The 21,604-nt window shown below is 48.1% G+C and overlaps 1 protein-coding gene across 1 annotated transcript in view; it reads left to right on the plus strand.

The window, feature by feature from the left end:
• The first annotated feature begins 6,497 nt into the window (after positions 1 to 6,497).
• Positions 6,498 to 21,604, plus strand: part of hectd2 (HECT domain containing 2) — a 113,812-nt gene continuing 98,705 nt past the window's right edge. The window contains exons 1-2 of the mRNA XM_070875103.1: positions 6,498 to 6,569; positions 11,644 to 11,782. Coding sequence (XP_070731204.1) covers positions 11,718 to 11,782 — 65 coding nt within the window. The 5' untranslated portion in view covers positions 6,498 to 6,569; positions 11,644 to 11,717. The remainder of the gene's footprint in view (positions 6,570 to 11,643; positions 11,783 to 21,604) is intronic.

Here is a 21,604-nt window from a genome sequence, read left to right on the forward strand (position 1 = left end):
GCCATATCATTTCTTTAATTAGCACCAAGAATTAAGGGATGAATTTCCTCAAAATTATGATGCCACAATGTTAGTACATTTATCAAAGGGGAGGAAGCTAGGGGAGTGAAGCAGGGGAGATGGTGGGGTGGATGGGGGGATGGGACGGGAGGTGGGGTCTGTTATCCATGTGGTACATTGAGTACTGCCAAGGTGGTTTGATTTCCTGCAGCTTTTTATTGCTCTTGGACGTGCTCAATGGGGTTTTCAGACCATGTTGGTGGTGATTAAATTAAGATTCTTTACCACGATGTTCTAATTTTAATCAAACAAACACTTCACTATACAAGGGAACAGTAGTCCAAGCAATTCGTGGCAGCTAAAATGTAATGATATTGTCTAAAGTTATCCAGGTTTGCGGAAGATGGAGGCTCTCTATCTACTTGTGTGTATGTGTGTGTATATGTGTATATGTGTGTGTATATGTGTGTATGTGTATGTGTGTGTATATGTGTGTATGTGTGTGTGTGTGTGTATATGTGTGTATGTATATGTGTGTGTATGTGTGTGTATATGTGTGTATGTATGTGTGTGTATGTGTATGTATGTGTGCGTGTATATGTGTGTGTGTATATGTGTGTGTGTGTATGTGTGTGTGTATATGTGTGTATGTATGTGTGTGTGTATGTGTGTGTATATGTGTGTATATGTGTGTATGTATGTGTGTGTGTATATGTGTGTATGTGTGTGTGTGTATGTATGTATGTGTGTATGTGTGTGTGTATATGTGTGTATGTATGTGTGTGTGTATATGTGTGTATGTATGTGTGTGTGCGCGCTCGCTTAGTAATTTTTCCCTGGTCCTTCAACAGCCTAACGCCAATAAAACGCTGGATTTTCGGCTGAGATTTCGGGGCGGTAATGGTGGTGGGGCAGTTCTGATACCGCCTGGAAAAAGTTTGCGCCCTCGTCTACAAAATTTGGCAAAAAATAAGGTTCCATGATAGGGGCGGTAAAATCAGATGTTAAACAAGGAGGTTTTTGTGACCCAGCTGAAAATCATGGCATTAAAAAAGTTTTGTTGGTTTAAGGAACTTCATTGTTGCTCTGTGCCCTGCAACATATGGTTTTCTTTTGGTGGAGGGAGCTTTTATTACGTTGTTGCAGCACCAATTATGCTTCATCCTTTGCCATTGGTGTCTTGTGTATGATTGCAGCGTTCACCAGAGATGTGCCTTTATGGGGGCTCGTAGCGGCTGGGATTTTGGCCACAGAGGCGAGTTCAATGCAGGTGGCATTGGTCCAGCATTGGAAACCCACCCTCTCCCTTCAATCTTCAGTGGCTGAGGCTTGTTCAGCCCGCCCTGCGGGTTTCCCGGCCAATCAACTGGAAGCAGGTCTGATGACATCTTCTGATAATGTGTCATCAGCCCGTTTCCTTAAAGGGACCATCCCTAACTTTTGTTTGACAGTTGTTCTGTCAGCCTTTTGCAACGTTGAGTTACTGCAAACACTGGCTATCAGTACACAAAGGTGCACGACTGCACCCAGGCTCTCCCATAACTCCCTCCAGATGCTTATGGAGGGAGTCACAGCAAGCAGGGAAGTTCTCTTCCCTTCCACTGGGCGGAAGAGACCTCCCCAGGAGGGTACAAGCAGGGATGTCGTCTGGAGGAGCTGGCTGCAGTGGCACAAACCTTTCAATCATCTCAGTATATCATGAAACGTTACTGCAAAGCCACACTCAACCTCATCCTGCTGTGCCACTCATCATATCGCCATCACTTTGCTTTCCCTACTCTATCCCTGCGCATCCTTACTCACACCAAGTTACCTTGCACCTCCACCCATCCCTCTCTCTCTCTCTCTATCTACATTATCAGTTCCCCATTTCACTAGCCACCCCTCACACTCACCCTCGTCCTTGCCCAATCAAACGAACTAACAACACACAAGGGTAGACACTTGGGTCCTTTAGCCAATGTTCATGTATAGTTAATGTTGATGTGTTGTCAAACATTGAAATCTTTATTTTCAGGACTTTACATTCTTGGACAGATTTGTGAGCACCTTTGGAAGTGGCTTAGTGAGTTGTAATGAATGGTGAGACATAAGGGTCAATTAAATCAGAATAAATCATGTGCCCAATTAGTTTACTGTGGTAATTATCACTTTACAACTGCAACCAATTTAGAATTCAAAAATATGAACTCAAAAAAACTTTTTTTTTGTACACAATCTATACAGATTGAAACAAAGCTAAAGAAATTTAAAGAATTTCCTCCATTTTTAAATAATTTCTATGTACATGGATATGAGTAGATCATACAGGAAAACAAGGATTAGAACAAAATATGCAGCAATACAACAATTACTGAACAACCCACTTGGTGATGAGTATGAAAGGAATGGGTTGGACATTGCAGGGATGCTTTCTGGAGCTGGTGTGGAGTGCTGCCAACCCAGGGCATCATGTGGCAGTCAGAGTGTACAGTGTAAAGTGAAGTAAATGTGGCCATGGTGAGGCCATCACTGGCCTCCCAGGCAGCAATGTGGTCAGGTGCTGATGCCCTGTGTCCTGTGCAGCGTCAGGTGATTGCGGAGAAGTTTGGTGTTGTTGATGGCGATGCTGGTGTGTTTAGTGATGTTGATTTTGGGGCTGATTGTGGTGGGATTCTAAGGACAAGGTGATATTTTTCAAGGGCACCGATGCTGCTGGAATAGATGGCAGGTGAGGTTGAGATGACAGAAGCGATCTGTCAATGGTGAGAGAGGTTGCTCCAAGGAGGTGACAGTGGATAGAGAGTTCACTGCAAACACTTCCAACCTGCATACAGCTCAACAATCTCTTCCAAATCCTGAAAGCTTCAACTTCTGACATTTGAAAGTGAACAGCTGTGAAATGGTAGCTCTTATACGACTTCTGCAGCTGTCAGCTAACCAAAGCAATAGAGAGTCACTGAGAACCCGACTCCACTTACCTGGCGAGCCGAGGGACGGCAAACCCGTCAAAAGGTTGGTAAAATTATGTGTCTACTTTTAAGCCTCTTAACTACAATTTAAGTACCTTTTAATGATAAATATCTGTCCCGCCGTGTGCTGTCGGGTCTGCTACCCAACGCCGACCTGGCAGCTGAGAAACACACAGGGAGGCAGATTCAGGGCGGGATCCTGACCCGCTGTCAATCAACGCCATTTTGACAGCGGGCCCGCCTCCAAACCCGCACACGCAGGGCTGGGAAGATTCTGGCCAGTGTGTCCAGTATTAGCTCCATCCCTCAGTTTCCTCCATTTAGGAGAACCCGTCCATTATGAGCTGGTCCAGCAGCATCTCCACGCTGCCTCCCCCGTTGATGGTGTGGCTATCCAATGGGGGCCTCCTCGGACTCCTCATTGTCATCCTCCTCCTGAGCTGGGCCTGCAATCCCCACTGGCAAGGCCTGGCCCCCTCATGATGGCCGAGTTGTGCCACATGCAGCACACCACAATGAATAGTGAGACCTGTGGAAGGGAGTATTGAAGGCTGCCTCCAGAGCGGTCCAGGCATCGGTCTGCCTGTAGGAGATGGCATATCTCTGTCAGCACTTCCTTTCGCAAGCACAACCTTCTCACACACTGCTCCTCACAGAGCTGGAGGTCTGAGTGTTGGTGCCTGTCAACCCGTGAGGCGGAAGCCCTCCTCCCCAGACATCTTCGGCCTCTCCTTATCTCTGGGTCGACATGGCCAAGAGCCCTTCTTCTAGCTTGACGCATGCAGCATGATACACTGGTGAACTAGTAATGCACCCATTCAATTATCTCACTGATGTTGTAAGGACACCATAACGGCAGATAAAATTGCTGCTTTCAAGTCGGAGCTTCACGCAGCGTGCTGTGTGCAATCGTTGCAGACAATGTAATCTGCGATGTAGGATCCTCCTTCCTCCATTTAAATAGGCCGCCGATACTACCTGCTGAACCCTGGGAACGCCTGGTTTTTCAGACTTTTCTTGGGGGTGGGCCTTTAATGAGACGTTAGGGCTGAATTTTGCATCAGGGGCGCTAGCGGAGCTTTGCGTGACGATTGACGTCATGATCTCATTGGTAAGTTCTTCTGCCACCGTCGCAAACCATGAGCATAGCAGAATTTTCCGGCCGGGCGGTAAAAGCGGGACGGCCGCCGATACGCCTAGAAATACCCTTTACCGCCTCTCTGGGGCGCTAACTGAGGCACAAGCAAGCCGAAAATCCAGTCCAAGTAATATGTAACTTCTTCATTTGCATTCTATTGCAGCAGTAGGTATCACTTTGTTTGCAGTTGGGTTTGAGTACTGAGTGTTGAAACTTTTAATACCTTCGTATTTTGGGTCTAATAAATCTTTCGGGCTGTTTCATATGTCAGATAGTTTTTGTACGTGCCTACCACATCTTTTATGAACAATAAGTGTTTCGGACCCAGATCTTGCATTGTCGGCATTTTCTAATTAAAAATAAGCGTGTATTTGAATTTTTGTCCTACTCGCTGCATGGCCAAGCGGCTCCCTGCGTAGCCCCGGGTCCGGCCTCACACAAACCCTTTAAAGGGGCAGTGCACCTGCTCAGAGATTGCTTCGGCAGTTTTATTTGGGATAAAGTCAGATAATGCTGGAAACACTCATCAGGTCAGGCAGCATCTGTGGAGAGAGAAACAGAGTTAACGTTTCGGGTCGATGACCCTTCGTCAGGACAGATGTCATATTTGTGGCTCATCAGTATTTCTTCAGATGTGCTGCAGCTTGTCACATGTTCTGTGTGTGTGTTTTGTTCTTCTTATTAATCTGGCGGCATATTATATTTGTTTTATTGCCAATTACCTGACAATGGGGCAATGGTTCACCAGACTTAAAACACAGGCAGTGAAACTAGTATCAATAACGTTCTTGGGATTAAAGATGTCAGAACCGTTTTGAAGATTTTACAAATGTAGAATACTGGTCATCGTGATGGGGCAGCCATTAGAAGATCCAACCTGCTAACCTATGGAGTGATGGAGGCGTAGATGAAGGTTAATGATTTCCTGATCACAACCATGCCATCATAAAAAGATACTTAACTGAGGCTGGGTGCATCTCACGGATGGAGAAAGGGTAAACTGGAGGATATCACCTCAGGTTGCTTTTGTGAAACTCCCAAGTAACTGATGATAGGGTTTGTTGTATTTAAATAGTCTCCTGTTCTGTTAAGTAGTAAAAAATTCAGTCTTACAATTTATTTTTCCGACTTTAAAACAATCTAAAAAGCGGAGTATAACTTCTTCAGGGTACAATATAGTTTACAAGCAGAGTTTTGTCAGCAGTTCTGAATGTAGACATGCACCCAAAAACTGGGCTTGTATTCACTGGAGTTCAGAAGAATGAGAGGGGATCTCATAGAAACGTTTAAAATTCTGACGGGTTTAGACAGGTTAGATGCAGGAAGAATGTTCCCAATGTTGGGGAAGTCCAGAACCAGGGGTCACAGTCTAAGGATAAGGGGTAAGCCATTTAGGACCGAGATGAGGAGAAACTTCTTCACCCAGAGAGTGGTGAACCTGTGGAATTCTCTACCACAGAAAGTTGTTGAGGCCAATTCACTAAATATATTCACAAAGGAGTTAGATGTAGTCCTTACCACTAGGGGGATCAAGGGGTATGGCGAGAAAGCAGGAATGGGGTACTGAAGTTGCATGTTCAGTCATGAACTCAGTGAATGGCGGTGCAGGCTCGAAGGACCGAATGGCCTTCTCCTGCACTATTTTCTATGTTTCTATGTTTCCAAATGCTTCTCTCTTTCTTTGCTCAACTTAACACAAACACTTATTTCTTATACACTAATCTCTTCATCAAACTGGAAGTGGCCTGGCCTTATTGGTCAAATGAACTCTCCTTCAACTGATTCTTACGCATTTAAGTTTACATGTCTCATACACCAACATTCGATAGTTTACAATGGGGTTAAAATTCCGGGAAAACATACCGATTTGGCGAGGCCCCCAACCCTAACCCTGCGCTGAAAACCAACTTTTCCGATCTGTCAAGTTTTGGCTTGACAGAGCGATCGCATCCCAGGACCTTTGCGCGGGTGAGATTGGGCTATTTGCCCAACTCCTGCACAGCGAATGTTCTTAAAACTCTTGTGCCTGGTAAAAGCAGACGCATAGCCTACTTTTACCAGTGTAAGAGTTTTAAAACATATAAAAGTAAAATTTAAAAACACATTTTAACGTTAAAACTGCTGTCCACTAAGGTAAATTTATTTTAAACCCTATTAAGACACTTAAAAAACCAATCCAAAAATTATATTTTTTTCTAAAACATTTAATTAAAATTCATTTCAATTAATTTTAAATATGTGAGGTGTTTTTAAAAATTTTTTTATGTTATGTTTAATGTGTTTTTTTTCTCATTGATAGCAATGAGAACTCAGAGTTACGGAGTTCCCATCACTATCAATGAGAAAAGCGTACTGTGATTGGTTGTCCAGTCACACGTGACTCCAGTTTCTATGTGAGAACCTCAAGGACTGGGGCACGCTCCGAAGCACAGGAAGAGAGGGCCTCCCACCGGAATCTAAGGTACCTCGGGGACCACCAGGTACTTTTGTAAAAAAATTCTCGGGTCGGATTTCAGGGCCATTCATTGTTCCAGACTTCAACCGATTTGTACCCGCTTGTGTAGGTTGCAGTGATATCTGGTGGGATGGCAATACTACAAACATCCCAAGGCCTTACTTCAATCATGAACACTGGCTGTTGCTAAGTGAAATCAGTCTGTCTGTCTCTCTCGCTCTCTATCTCTAATGATTCCAACCATCTTTTCCCCCTATATTGAATGAACTAAACATGAACACCATTCAGAAGTAGAATTAACCAAGTCCCATATGTCAACAGCATTGGTTGATGATTGGGATCAGATTGCCTACCAACCTTTGAAGCTTGTATGGTACATGACCTGGGAGAAATAACAGAAATAGGAAGACAACAAAAGAAAAGAAAATAGAAATGTTGTTTCATACCGGATTTAAAGGGTGCAGTGCATCGCTTCAAGAAAAGTGTTCAGTGTAATTTAATACATACTGTAACATTAAGATTAATGTATTTAATCTATCTTTGTAAAATCTTAAATGGTTCTGACCTCTGTAATCCCAAGAGCATTATTGATAATAGCTTCAATATTCGTGTTTTAGAAACATAGAAACATAGAAAATAGGTGCAGGAGTAGGCCATTCGGCCCTTCGAGCCTGCACCACCATTCAATAAGATCATGGCTGAGCATTCCCTCAGTAGCCCTTTCCTGCTTTCTCTCCATACCCCTTGATCCCCTTGGACGTAAGGGCCATATCTAACTCCCTCTTGAATATATCCAATGACTGGCATCAACAACTCTGTGTGGCAGGGAATTCCACAGGTTAACAACTCTCTGAGTGAAGAAGTTTCTCCTTATCTCAGTCCTAAATGGCCTAACCCTTATCCATAGACTGTGCCCCCTAGTTCTGGACTTCCCCAACATCGGGAACATTCTACCCGCATCTAATCTATCCCGTCCCGTCAGAATCTTATATGTTTCTATGAGATCCCCTCTCATCCTTCTAAATTCCAATGTATAAAGGCCCAGTTGATCCAGTCTCTCCTCATATGTCAGTCCAGCATCCCAGGAATCAGTCTGGTGATTCGCTGCACTCTCTCAATAGCAAGAACATCCTTCCTCAGATTAGGAGACCAAAACTGAACACAATATTCCAGATGAGGCCGCACCAAAGCCCTGTACAACTGCAGTAAGACCTCCCTGCTCCTATACTCAAATCCCCCAGCTATGAAGGCCAACATACCATTTGCCGCCTTCACTGCCTGCTATACCTGTATGCCAACTTTCAATGACTGATGAACCATGACACCCAGGTCTCGTTGCACCTCCCCTTTTCCTAATCTGCCGCCATTCAGATAATATTCTGCCTTCGTGTTTTTGTCATCAAAGTGGATAACCTCATTTATCCACATTATACTGCATCTGCCATGCATTTACCCACTCACCTAACCTGTCCAAGTCACCCTGCAGCCTTCTAGTGTCCCCCTCACAGCTCACACTGTCACCCAGTTTAGTGTCATCTGCAAACTTGGAGATATTAAACTCAATTCCTTCATCCAAATCATTGATGTATATTGTAAAGAGCTGGGGTCCCAGCATTGAGCCCTGTGGCACTACACTAGTCACTGCCTGCCATTCTGAAAATGACCCATTTATCCTGACTCTCTGCTTCCTGTCTGCCAACCAGTTTTCTATCCACGTCAGTATATTACCCCCAATACCATGTGCTTTGATTTTGCACACCAATCTCTTGTGTGGGACCTTGTCAAAAGCCTTTTGAAAGACCAAATACACCACATCCACTGGTTCTCCCTTGTCTACTCTATTAGTTACATCCTCAAAAAATTCCAGAAGATTTGTCAAGCATGATTTCCCCTTCATGAATCAATGCTGACTTGGACCGATCCTGTCACTGCTTTCCAAATGCGCTGCTATTTCATCCTTAATAATTGATTCCAACATTTTCCACACTACTATGTCAGGCTAACCGATCTATAATTACCTGTTTTCTCTCTCACTCCCTTTTAAAAAAAAGTGGTGTTACATTAGCTACCCTCCAGTCCATAGGAACTGATCCAGAGTCGATAGATTGTTGGAAAATGATCACCAATGCATCCACTATTTCTAGGGCCACTTCCTTAACTACTCTGGATGCAGACTATCGGGCCCCGGGGATTTATCGGCCTTCAATCCCATCAATTTCCCTAACACAATTTCCCACCCAATAAGGATATCCTTCAGTTCCTCCTTCTCATCAGACCCTCGGTCTCTTAGTACTTCTGGAAGGTTATTCGAGTCTTCTATCGTGAAGACAGAACCAAAGTATTTGTTCAATTGGTCTGCCATTTCTTTGTTCCCTGTTATAAATTCACCTGAATCCGACTGCAAGGGACCTACGTTTGCCTTCACTAATCTTTTTCTCTTCACATATCTATAGAAGCTTTTGCAGTCAGTTTTTATGTTCCTGGCAAGCTTCTTCTCGTACTCTATTTTCCCCCACTTAATTAAACCCTTTGCCCTCCTCTGCTGAATTCTAAATTTCTCTCAGTCCTAAGGTTTGTTGCTTTTTCTGGTCAACTTATATGCCTCTTCCTTGGATTTAACAAAATCCTTAATTTCCCTTGTTCGCCACGGTTGAGCCACCTTTCCCGTTTTATGTTTACTCCAGACAGGGATGTATAATTGCTGAAGTTCATCCATGTGATCCTTAAATGTTTGCCATTGCCTATCCACCGTCAACCCTTTAGGTATCATTTGCCAGTCTATTCTAGCCAATTCACGCCTCAAACCATCGAAGTTAGCTTTCCTTAAGTTCAGGACCCTAGTTTCTGAATTAACTGTGTCACTCTCCATCTTAATAAAGAATTCTACCATGTTATGGTCACTCTTCCCCAAGGGGCCTTGCACAACAAGATTGCTAATTAGTCCTTTCTCATTAGACATCACCCAGTCTAGGATGGCCAGCTCCCTAGTTGGTTCCTCGACATATTGGTCTAGAAAACCATCCCTAATACTCTCCAGGAAATCCTCCTCCACCGCATTGCTACCAGTTTGGTTAGCCCAATCTATATGTAGATTAAAGTCGCCCATGATAACTGCTGTACCTTTATTGCATGCATCCTTAATTTCTTGTTTGATGCTGTCCCAACCTTACTACTACTGTTTGGTGGTCTGTACACAACTCCCACTAGCGTTTTCTGCCCTTTGATATTCCATAGCTCCAACCATACCGATTCCATATCATCCAAGCTAATGTCCTTTCTTACTATTGCATTAATTTCCTCTTTAACCAGCAATGCCACCCCGCCTCCTATTCCTTTCTGTCTATCCCTCCTAAATGTTGAATACCCCTGGATGTTGAGTTCCCAGCCTTGGTCACCCTAGAGCCATGTCCCCGTGATGCCAATTACATCATATCCGTTAACTGCTATCTGCGCAGTTAATTCGTCTACATTATTCCGAATACTCCTTGCAATGAGGCACAAAGCCTTCAGGCTTGACTTTCAAACACTCTTTGCCCCTTTTGAATTTTGGTGTTATGTGGCCCTTTTTGCTTTTTGCCGTAGGTTTCTCTGCCCTCCACTTTTACTTTTCTTCTTTCTATCTTTTGCTTCTGCCCCCATTCTACTTCCCTCTGTCTTCCTACATAGGTTCCCATCCCCCTGCCATATTAGTTTAACTCCTCCCCAACAGCACTAGCAAACACTCCCCTCGGACATTGGTTCTGGTCCTGCCCAGGTGCAGACCGTCCAGTTTATACTGGTCCCACCTCCCCCTGAACCGGTTCCAATGTCCCAGGAATTTGAATCCCTCCCTTCTGCACCACTCCTGATGCCACGTATTCATCTGAGCTATCCTGCAAATCCTACTCTGACTAGCACGTGGTAGCAATCCTGAGATTACTACTTTTGAGGTCCTACTTTTTAATTTAGCTCCTAGCTCCCTAAATTCATCTTGTAGGACCTCATCCCATTTTTTACCTATATCTTTGGTACCTATATGCACCACGACAACTGGCTGTTCTCCCTCCCTTTTCAAAATGCCCTGCACCCACTCCGAGACATCCTTGAACCTTGCACCAGGGAGGCAACATACCATCCTGGAGTCTCGGTTGCGGCCGCAGAAATGCCTATCTATTCCCCTTACAATAGAATCCCCTATCACTATTGCTCTCCCACTCTTTTTCCTTCCCTCCTGTGCAGCAGAGCCAGCCACGGTGCCATGAACTTGGCTGCTGCTGCCCTCCCCTGATGATTCATCCCCCTCAACAGTACCCAAAGCGGTGTATCTGTTTTGCAGGGGGATGACCGCAGGGGACCCCTGCACTACCTTCCTTGCACTGCTCTTCCTGTTGGTCATCCATTCCCTCGCTGGCTGTGTACCCTTTACCTGCGGTAAGACCAACTCACTAAACGTGATACTCACGTCATTCTCAGCATCTTGGATGCTCCAGAGTGAATCCACCCGCAGCTCCAGTTCCGCAATGCGGTCTGTCAGGAGCTGGAGGCGGATGCACTTCCCACACACGTAAGCGTCAGGGACACCGGAAGTGTCCCTGAGTTCCCACATAGTACAGGAGGAGCATATCATGTGACCGAGCTCTCCTGCCATGACTTAATCCTTAGATAAACTTAAATTGGCAACAACAATGCTAAATATTACTTACTGATAAAAGAAAAAGAAAAACTACTCACCAATCACCAGCCAGTCACTTACCACCTTGGCTGTGACGTCACCTTTCGATTTCTTTCCACTTCTTTTTTGCTTTCTCACCCTGCTGCAACTGCACCGGCTGGCCTTTAGAAACTGCTGTGCCTTTTTATCGGTCTGGTGAACTATTGCTCCATTGTAATGTCATTGGCAATACAGGTACAACAAAGTATTATATGCCACCAGATTAATATCATATTAGTCTTAATATTATTGGACAAAAAATTATTTTAATTCAAATTAAATTGCTGTCTTGCTGTAGTTACAAAAATGTGTACGAGAATTTGAGTATATTTTAATATATTATTTCAGACAAATTATTACACTCTAAATTTGTTGTGACATGAAATTCATCCCTCTCCTCCCCTCACAGTGCGAGAGCTACCGCCTATTAACCCAGATGTACGTCAAAAGCATCGCATCTCGATAGAGATTTTGCCCCCTGAAATGAAAGCCCCACTCCCTCCTGAACCTGTACTTCCAATTCGTACCAAAACAGTGAAGGAATTTCAGTAAGTATTAAGAACTGACTGAATTAAATCTGTTTGCCTATTTACACTTTCTACACTGTGTTCTTTACTGCTTTCAATGTGAACCTTTTATTATGAACTCACAACAATACCAAAAACAGTAAACACTATGGGCTCAATATGGGCCCACCCCTTTTCTCGGTGCACTCACCAGACATGTGCCAACATTGAGGGCTGGAAACAGCGTCAAAAAAATCTCCCCCAATTCTGGCCGCTGTGTTTCCTCTCCCGGGGCTTGGTGCGGCGTGGCCAGCCGATTGGGGGGGGGGCGGAGCTAGGGCCCTGCGCCAGAAACAGTGCCGGCAGCTCTGCACATGCACGTTGGAGTGTGCACGCATGCGCAGTAGCTCCCGCTCCCGCCCCCAGCCTCTGTGCGCATGCTGCAGCGTGGGACCCGATGCGTACCGCCCCTATCCCGGGCCGAGTGGCCTCCCGCACAGGCTGGCCCACTGCCTTCCCGGGCTAGAAGGCCACAGCAAGCAGGGGCCCAAGCCGGGGCGGCTGGGATGGGGGGTGGGGGGAGGGGGCAGTGGGGGGGAGAGTTTTGATCCCGGAGGGGGGTGGGGGAGGGGAATTCTGAATCGCAGGGTGGGTTCAATCACCAACCCCATGGGGGTAGGGGGTTCTGATCCTGGAGGGTCTGATCCCTGACCCCGGGAGGGAGGGCTGTTTGTAAAGGGCGGGCTGATGGTGAGTGAACTTAGGCGGCTGGGAGAACATTAGAATTACGAGCAGGAGGTACTTCTATTTTTTAATTGGATATTTTGAAAACATTATGTAAATAAGTTTTGTCTCTTTACTTCTTTTATTATTGTAGTTTAAGCTTCCATGAATGCTTCTGTTGTATAGTAAATTAACTTTGCGAAGTTTGTCATATGATGTCCTGTGTCGCTGTTTGATCCTATTCACATTCTTTAGTCAAGTCATTAAGTTCTGCTGGCCTCCGATGTACCTACCTGCGCTGATTTCTTAACTCTCCGCAAGGGTTTTCTGTGCGGCCACAAGTGGCCACATACGCTGGCCTAAGATAGTTTGGAGTAACTATTAGCTGTCCAAAGTGGCCAAAACGGGCGTAGGTGGCTGTAGCCCACCCAAATTATTGTAGCTACAGACATAGGCCACCCATATTATTGCCAATATTATAGCTCCAGCTATAGCCCGCCCATATTATTGCCAATATTATAGCTCCAGCCATAGCCCACCCATAGTACTGCCAATATTATAGCTCCAGCTATAGCCCACACTAATCCCGGCCTCAAAAAAACAATTTAACAAATACATACGTTGATATTAGCATATTTTTCAAAGAAAAACATCGAGGGGCTGAAATTCAGCCTGCCGATGAGGCCAGTTACAGCCAGAAAGCGGCAGCCACGCCGCTTGGTCGAATGGCCACCAACTTGTAGTCGAATAGCCGCCGCTCCGGTGGTTTTTCCGGAGATCTCCACTTGTGTCCCGCTGCTGCTGAACCCTCCTAAGTGCATCATCACAGCGCACACCGCCGATGTCCCACTCCACAAGCAGAATTCACCGTCGAAAATCTTCTCGTTCAAATCTAGACCAAGATGGAAAGAAAGTTTGACTCTCATATTTTTATTCATTCGTGGGATGTGAGCGTGGCTGGCAAGGCCAGCGTTTATTGCCCATCTCTAATTTGCCTTGGGAAGGAGGTGGTAAGCTGCCTTCTTGAACTGCTGCAGTTCGTCTGGCGAAGGTACTCCCATATCATGATTGGGAGAGAGTTCCGGGATTTTGACCCAGCGACGATGAAAGAACGGCGATATATTTCCAAGTCAGGACGATGTGTGACTTGGAGGGGAACTTGTAGGTGGTGGTGTTCCCATGCGCCTGCTGCCCTGGTCCTTCTAGCTGGTAGCGGGTTGCAGGCCCAAGTGTCGTCGGTGGGTTGCAGGCCCAAGCTGTGTTGGAGGGTTCCAGGCCCAATCGTCATCGGAGGGTTCGGAGACCCGTGCATCGTCGGAGCTGATCAAAGGCTCACCGCAGTTGAGATCGCCGGAGCACCTGAGTCGGCCAGTGCGGAGCGAGAATCCAATTGGAGGGCCCTTGGTAGTAGAGAGGTCGACCTGGAAGGTGAGTTGTGATTGGAGGATAGGGGTGGGCAGTGGGACCTTGCAGCATGGGTTTTAGGGCTAGGAAGGTACTTTGGGAGGTTGAAGTTAGAGCCAGAAGGGGTTTAGACAGTGGGAGAGGAAGGTTGAGGGACAAAGAGTTGAAGGATGGCAGTAGATGGCCAAAGGGAAGGATTTTTCGGGGAGAGCTCCCGAGGGAGCTGCTTTCCCATCCGCCATCTTGGAAGGATACGATGCCTGGGCCTGCAACCCTCCGACGATGCCTGGGCCTGCAACCCTCCGGCCAAGTCCTGGTCTTCACTTCACCGGTGACACGCTGGCCTTCATCTCTCCAGCGACGTCCTGGCCGCTGGCCCCACTCAACGGCAGAGTCCCCGTCGAGCATGTGGTGTGCACAATGGCTGTGGTAACTTTGATCTATTTGACCTGTCCTCCTCCCACAATGTGGACCTCTGACCTTCCCAATGCCTGCCCTCAGCCAGGCCTCGGTTTTCTCACCACCTCACCGAAGGACGCTGCTCGGTGCCGAGCTTACTGCCGTAGGCAACTAGGCTCATACAGCAGTGCCTGGTCTCCAGTCGTCTTGAACCCCCTTGCCACTGGACCAAGACCTCGCTCAGCTAAGCCCGTGTGGTTGCCGGTGTGCAATGACCACCCCACGTTAAAAGAACTCACGCACTGGCATCTTCCACCCTTCAAAATGAAGTTTGGGACCTGGAACGTCAGGACCCTCATGGACAACCCCAACAGCGACAGACCGGAACACCGCACTGCCATCGGTGCCCGGGAACTTAGACGCTTCGATGTCGACATCAGCGCCCTAAGCGAGACCCGGCGGGCAGGAGAAGGCCAGCTCAAAGAACAAGGTGGAGGTTACACCTTCTTCTGGAAAGGCAAGCCAGAGGAAGAACGCTGCCTCTACGGAGTCGGTTTGGCTATCAAGAACGAGCTGGTCGACCGCCTCAGAGACTCCCCCTGCGGGATTAGCGAACGTCTCATGACTCTCCGATTCATCCTATCCCAAAACCAGTGCGCCACACTCATCAGCGCATACACCCCAACACTTGACGCAACAGGTGAGATCGAAGAGGGGTTTTACTCCAGCCTCGAACAATCCCTGTCCCACGTCCCGACAGACGACAAACTGATCCTCCTCAGTGACTTCAATCCCAGAGTCGGTAAGGACACAGATCTCTGGGGAGGTGTGATTGGCAGAGAGGGGGGAGGGAAAACCAACCCCAGTGGTATCCTGCTCCTGACAAAATGCCTAGAACATGAATTTGTCATCACTAACACCTTGTTCCGCCAGAGGGACAAATACAAGGCATCGTGGCAACACCCTCGCTCCAAACACTGGCACCTGCTCGACTATGTCATCGTCCGAGCCAGGGATTGCAAGGATGTGCGCATCACCCACGCCATGACAGGAGCTGACGACTGCTGGACGGACCACCACCTAATCCGATCCATGATCAACATCAACATAGCCCCAAAGCGCGATGGCACCAGAAGCAATGCCGCAGAAAAATCAACGCAGGGGCACTCAAAGACCCAGCTAAGAGAGCCCTATACAGCCAGTGCCTCACTGCTAACCTGGCAACCCTTGATGACCCCGAGACGCAGAATGCCCACAGTGCTTGGTCTGCCCTCCAGGCCTCCATAACCCCTGCCTGTGAAGAGACGCTCGGTCACTCAACCAGGAAACACCAGGACTGGTTTGATGAGAATGACCAGGAGATCCAAAAGCTAATAAACTGCAAGCGCAGGGCCTTTCTGAACCTAAAACAACAACCCAACTCGGGAGCAGCAAAGCAGCTTTACAGACGGGTTAAGGCTGAGGTCCAACAAAAAACCTGGGACCTAAAGAACAGGTGGTGGATGGAGAAAGCACAGGAGTTACAGCAGCTGGCCGACAGCCATGACGTGCGAGGATTCTTCATCGCAGTCAAGTCCACCCACGGGCCAAACACCCAAGGCCCCACCCCACTGCTGGCCAAGAACGGGGAGACACTCATAAAGGACACCGAGTCAGTCAGGGCATGCTGGAAGAAGCATTTCAAAGCTTTCCTCAACCGAGATTCTGCCTTTGATAGGAGTGTTCTTGACTCTATCCCACAGCATGCTACCCGTCACCACCTCAGCAAAACCTCAGCCCTGCACGGGGTAGAAAAGGCCATCCATCAGCTCAAGAACAACAAGGCAACGGGAGTGGATGGAATCCCTGCCGAGGCACTAAAGTATGGCGGAGAGGCACTGTCGGCACAAATACATGACCTCATCTCTCTCATCTGGAGGGAGGAGAGCACACCTGGAGATCTCAGAGATGCAGTAATTGTGACCATCTTTAAAAAAGGGAGACAAGTTCGACTGCGGCAACTACAGAGGAATCTCCCTGTTGTCAGCCAGTGGGAAAGTCATCGCTAGAATCCTCCTCAACCGTCTTCTCCCTGTGACTGAGCAGCTACTCCCGGAGTCACAGTGCGGATTCAGTCCACTACGGGGCACAACGGACAGATCTTCACGGCGCGACAACTACAAGAGAAATGCAGGGAACAACACCAACCCTGGTACATGGCCTTCTTTGACCTCACAAAGGCCTCCGACACTGTTAACCGTGAGGGACTCTGGAGCGTCCTCCTCCGTTTCAGCTGCCCCCAAAAGTTTGTCGCCATCCTCCACCTGTTCCACGACAACATGCAAGCTGTGATCCTGACCAACGGATCCACCACCACAGACCCAACCCACACCTGGATCAAGGGTCAAGCAGGGCTGCATTATCACGCCAACCCTCTTCTCGATCTTCTTCACTGCAATGCTCCATCTCACTCTCAACAAGCTCCCCGCTGGAGTGGAACTGAAATACAGTGGGAAGAGAGTTTTCAAAGATCAGACCCTCAAATCTGGCGCCAAGCTCATGGTCTACAGGGTTGCAGTAATATCCGCCCTCTTTATGGCTCAGAGACATGAACCATATACATTAGACACCTCAAATCGCTGGAGAAATACCACCAATAATGTCTCCGCAAGATCTTACAAATCCCCTGAAAGGACAGACGCACCAACATCAGTGTTCTCGATCAGGTCAACATCCCCAGCATCAAAGCACTGACCACACTCGACCAGCTGCATTGGGTGGGCCACATTGTTCGCATGCCTGACACAAGCCTTCCTGATAAAGCGCTCTACTCGGAACTCCTACACTGCAAGCGAGCCCCAGAGGAAATGTTTCAAGGACACCCTCAAAGCCTCCTTGATAAAATGCAACATCCCCACCGCCACCTGGGAGTCTCTGGCCAAAGACCACCCATAAGTGGAGGAAGAGCATCCAGGAGGGCACTGAGCACCTCGAGTCTCGTCGCCGAGAGAATGCAGAAAGCAAGCGCAGGCAACGGAAGGAGCGTGAGCAAACCAGACTCCCCACCCACCCCTTTCCTTCAACCACTGTCTGTCCCAACTGTGACAGAGACTGTAATTCCCATATTGGACTGTACAGTCACCTAAGAACTCACTTTTAGAGTGGAAGCAAGTCTTCCTCGATTTCGAGGGACTGCCTATGATGAGGTGGTAGAGGTTGTGGATTTGGGAGATGTTGTCAAAGAATAAGTTGCTGAAGTGCATCTTGTAGATGGTACACACTGCAGCCACACTGGCCAATGCACCGTACCCACATCACTCACCTATCAACAATCGCTATTAATCATGACTCATATCTTCATCTTCACAATTTTACTGCTGTTGCAAGTCTCACACCCACATCTCACAGCTTACACACACTGCCAGCTATTGAACCATGACAGCCAGCTCACCCAAACACGTTGCACCACACTCACTGACACACTTCCCTTTCTCTTGCAGGCCAAGGTGGCGCATAGCCATGCCAGCAGCAGCAGCTAACAGGCAGGCGACAGGCAGGGCTGCAGAAGCTGAGCCAGCTGGGGGAAACACTGCTCCACGTTATTGGAGGGCCCCATCACTGAAGCCATGGCGATCAGCAAGGCTGAAACTATTGATGATAATGGTATGCTCATATCTAATCCTGCTTCTCACATCTCCCATCCCCCCTCACCCGACAATCTCTTCTCACTTACAAGCTGCTGATGGTGTAAGCATGCACATCTTGCTTCCCCTCACCTCCTCACCACAAACCTACCCTTGTATCTTTTTTTTCTTTCAGAGACGCAAGAACTCCAACCAGCTCAGCTCGGCCAGCGCAGGAAGAGCAAGAGGAGAGTGATGGAGAAGAAGCGACAATGTCACTCGCAGCCACCAGATCAGAAACTGGCATTGCGCGTATTTCAGAGGGTAGCATAGAGGCAGGAGTGAGTCACTGGGCATGAGTAGGCTGCAGCCAGGACGGGGTGGGGGGAAGGGTAGCTCAAGTGCCAGCTCCCTGGATGGCGAGGTCGCACACGTGTTCTGCTGCAGATGAGGACTTCCATGGGGTAGCCTTCAGAAGAAGGGTGATGGGCATGCTCAGTGAAATGCTTGGTGAATTGGCAGGCCTGCCAGAGAGCCTTTTGTCACTGTCAAGGAGCACGGAGGGGTCCAGCTCCAACCTTGCATAGGACTTTACGCAGAGCTTGGAGCCCACGATTTTCAGGATGGAAGTGATGGGCAACTCCATTTGAGCACTTGTGGATCCAACCATGCTGCAGGGTCTCATGGGCGATGTCTCAGCTTCCATTGCAGCATAAGAGGAAGTAACTCAACGTCTTGAGTGCTGCAGTGGAAGCTCAGACCTCTGTCATGCAGGCTCAGATTGCTGCCATTGTGGCTGCATTTACCAGTGTGGAAAGGGGCCTGCAAAGTCTCACAGCAGTCCAGCAATCTGTCCTCCAGCAGATAACCAGGGTTGTTGAGGCACCGTCCCGAGGAGCACGAACATGCTGTGCCAGACCAAACCGCTGCCGCCCATGCCAAGGTGGTACAGACCACAGCCGGGTCGTCTCGGCCCAGAGCTGCATTGAGGTCATTCTCCAAGGTCATCTGCAGTCTCGTCCACTGAATGTTCAGCAGGTCTTGCACCAGTCAGACTACAGCCACTGGGGTAGCATTTTGTAGGAGCACATGGATAGGCAAAGGCATACAAAAGACAAGCACTAAGGGAATGCACAAGGGTGATAGGTTGACTTTGTTTAAGTAGTATTGGAATGAATGATTTATAAATTATGTTTGGAATGTTTGTTTGGTGGTGGCATTCATTGTGACCACGGGGACGCTGTGATGTTCCGTGGCAGAGGGATAGTAAGGTGGGGAGTGTGGAGCAACAGGGATCTGGGGTTTCATTCCGGGGAAGCGGAGTCTGATGATGGGCTCACGGACAGCCCATCCGGAACGTGAATTTATAGGCTGTCTTCTCCCTGCCTCCTTCCTCCCCCTCCGACCCCTTCTCTTCCTCCTTCTCCTCCTCCTCCTGAGGTGGCCATCGAACCCGTGGTGGCAAGGGCTGCGCCCTCATGATGGCCAAGTTGTGGAGGATGCAGCAGACCACCACGAATTGGGACACCTGCTCTGGCGAGTACTGGAGGGCTCCTCCCGAGCGATCAAGGCAGCGGAACTGTTGCGTCAGCACCCCGATAGTCTGCTCAACCGTCTTCTCCCTGTGGCCGAGGAGCTCCTCCTGGAGTCTCAGTGAGGATTTCGTCCCCTACGGGGCACAACGGACATGATTTTTACAGCGTGACAGCTGCAGGAAAAATGCAGGAAACAGCGCCAGCCCTTATACATGGCCTTCTTTGAACTTACAAAGGCCTTTGATACTGTCAACTGCGAGGGTCTATGGAGCACCCTCCTCCATTTCGGATGCCCCCAAAAGTTTGTCACCATCCTCTGCCTGCTCCACGACGACATACAGGACGTGATCCTTACTAACAGATCTATTACAGACCCAATCCACGTCCGGACCGGGGTCAAACAGGGCTGTGTCATCGCCCCAATCCTCTTCTCAATCTTCCTCGCTGCCATGCTCCACCTCACAGTCAACAAGCTCCCCGCTGGAGTGGAACTAAAGTACAGAACCAGTGGGAACCTGTTCAACCTTCGTCGTCTCCAGGCCAGGTCCAAGACCACCCCAACCTCTGTCGTTGAGCTACAGCACGCGGACGATGCCTGCGTCTGTGACAGGGACTGTGGTTCTTGTATTGGACTGTTCAGCCACCTAAGGACTCATTTTTAGAGTGGAAGCAAGTCTTCCTCGATTCCGAGGGACTGCCTATGATGATGGTGAGTCGACTCAATGATATTCCTCTTGGCAGCATGGCCGTTATTGTATAAGTTTAGGCCATGAATGTTGGGGTTGTGGGGGGGAGTCCTCAGCCAGGTGTAGGGTGAATAGTCCTCGTCGCCTCGGAGCTGCCATCGGGTTCTACGTGGCAATGGTACATCTCAGCATCGATACGCAGTTCCCGCAAAGCCATGTATGTGCCGTCGATGGCGCCCTGCACCATGGGGCAGCCCGATGTCCGGGCAAAACCATGTGCGTGCTCCTCCTGCTTCTCTCTGTTTAGAGAGGAGGCAATCAAGTCCCTTCTCTGTGACCTCCCGGATGCAGCAATGGACAACGAATTGGGAGATGTTTGGTATGTCACTTTCTCCATCCTGGAAGGATCTGATGCCACACGAATTCAGGGTCACAGTCACCTTGAGGGCCACTGGTAGTGCCATCGTCACCCTGCAGGTCTGGTTCCAAGAGGTGGAAGAGTTCTGCGACCACCTCCTTGATGAAGCAGAGCCACCAAACACACTGCTCCTGGCTTAGGTGCAGGTACGAGAAGTAAGTGCTCCCTGAAGCCCCAATGTGTAACCATCTAATATCAAAGTGTGTATAAATATCTGATAGGTTTTATATTTCAGGGGGATATCCTAGAGCCTCCTCCCAAACTTTATTTTTAGCTTTATAGTTCCTCTCTGGTCTAGTCTGATATCTGGAGCCAAGAGGGTAGGTATATGATGAATTCCCAGAGATGTAATTACTCTTTGCTATTAGCCACAAAGATTTAGGAGGGATGACCGAAAGTAACCTCAAACCTATCCGTCTCAACTCAGTGCCACCTGCTGAGAGCCCTCCTTCCCCTCCTCCTCCTCCCTCTGTGGGCAGCTTGCCTTCTTCGCTGCCTCTGTTCCATCTCCTTGTTAGGCTGCCGCACAAAGGGTGACTGGAAGCAAGTGATGTACTCTGAGGCACTCCAGCAGCCAGCCTTCTCAACGTCCAGCAGCAGTGGTCGAGTATAGGGTAGCCACTTTTTAAAAAAGGAGGGAGAGAGAAAACAGGGAATTATAGACCCGTCAGCCTGACATCGGTAGTGGGTAAAATGATGGAATCAATTATTAAGGATGTCATAGCAGCGCATTTGGAAAGAGGTGACATGATAGGTCCAAGTCAGCATGGATTTGTGAAAGGGAAATCATGCTTGACAAATCTTCTGGAATTTTTTGAGAATGTTTCCAGTAGAGTGGACAAGGGAGAACCAGTTGATGTGGTATATTTGGACTTTCAGAAGGCTTTCGACAAGGTCCCACACAAGAGATTAATGTGCAAAGTTAAAGCACATGGGATTGGGGGTAGTGTGCTGAAGTGGATTGAGAACTGGTTGTCAGACAGGAAGCAAAGAGTAGGAGTAAATGGGTACTTTTCAGAATGACAGGCAGTGACTAGTGGAGTACCGCAAGGTTCTGTGCTGGGGCCCCAGCTGTTTACATTCTACATTAATGATTT

This window comes from Pristiophorus japonicus, chromosome 3 (assembly GCF_044704955.1).
Source record: "Pristiophorus japonicus isolate sPriJap1 chromosome 3, sPriJap1.hap1, whole genome shotgun sequence".
NCBI classification, from domain to species: Eukaryota; Metazoa; Chordata; class Chondrichthyes; family Pristiophoridae; genus Pristiophorus; species Pristiophorus japonicus.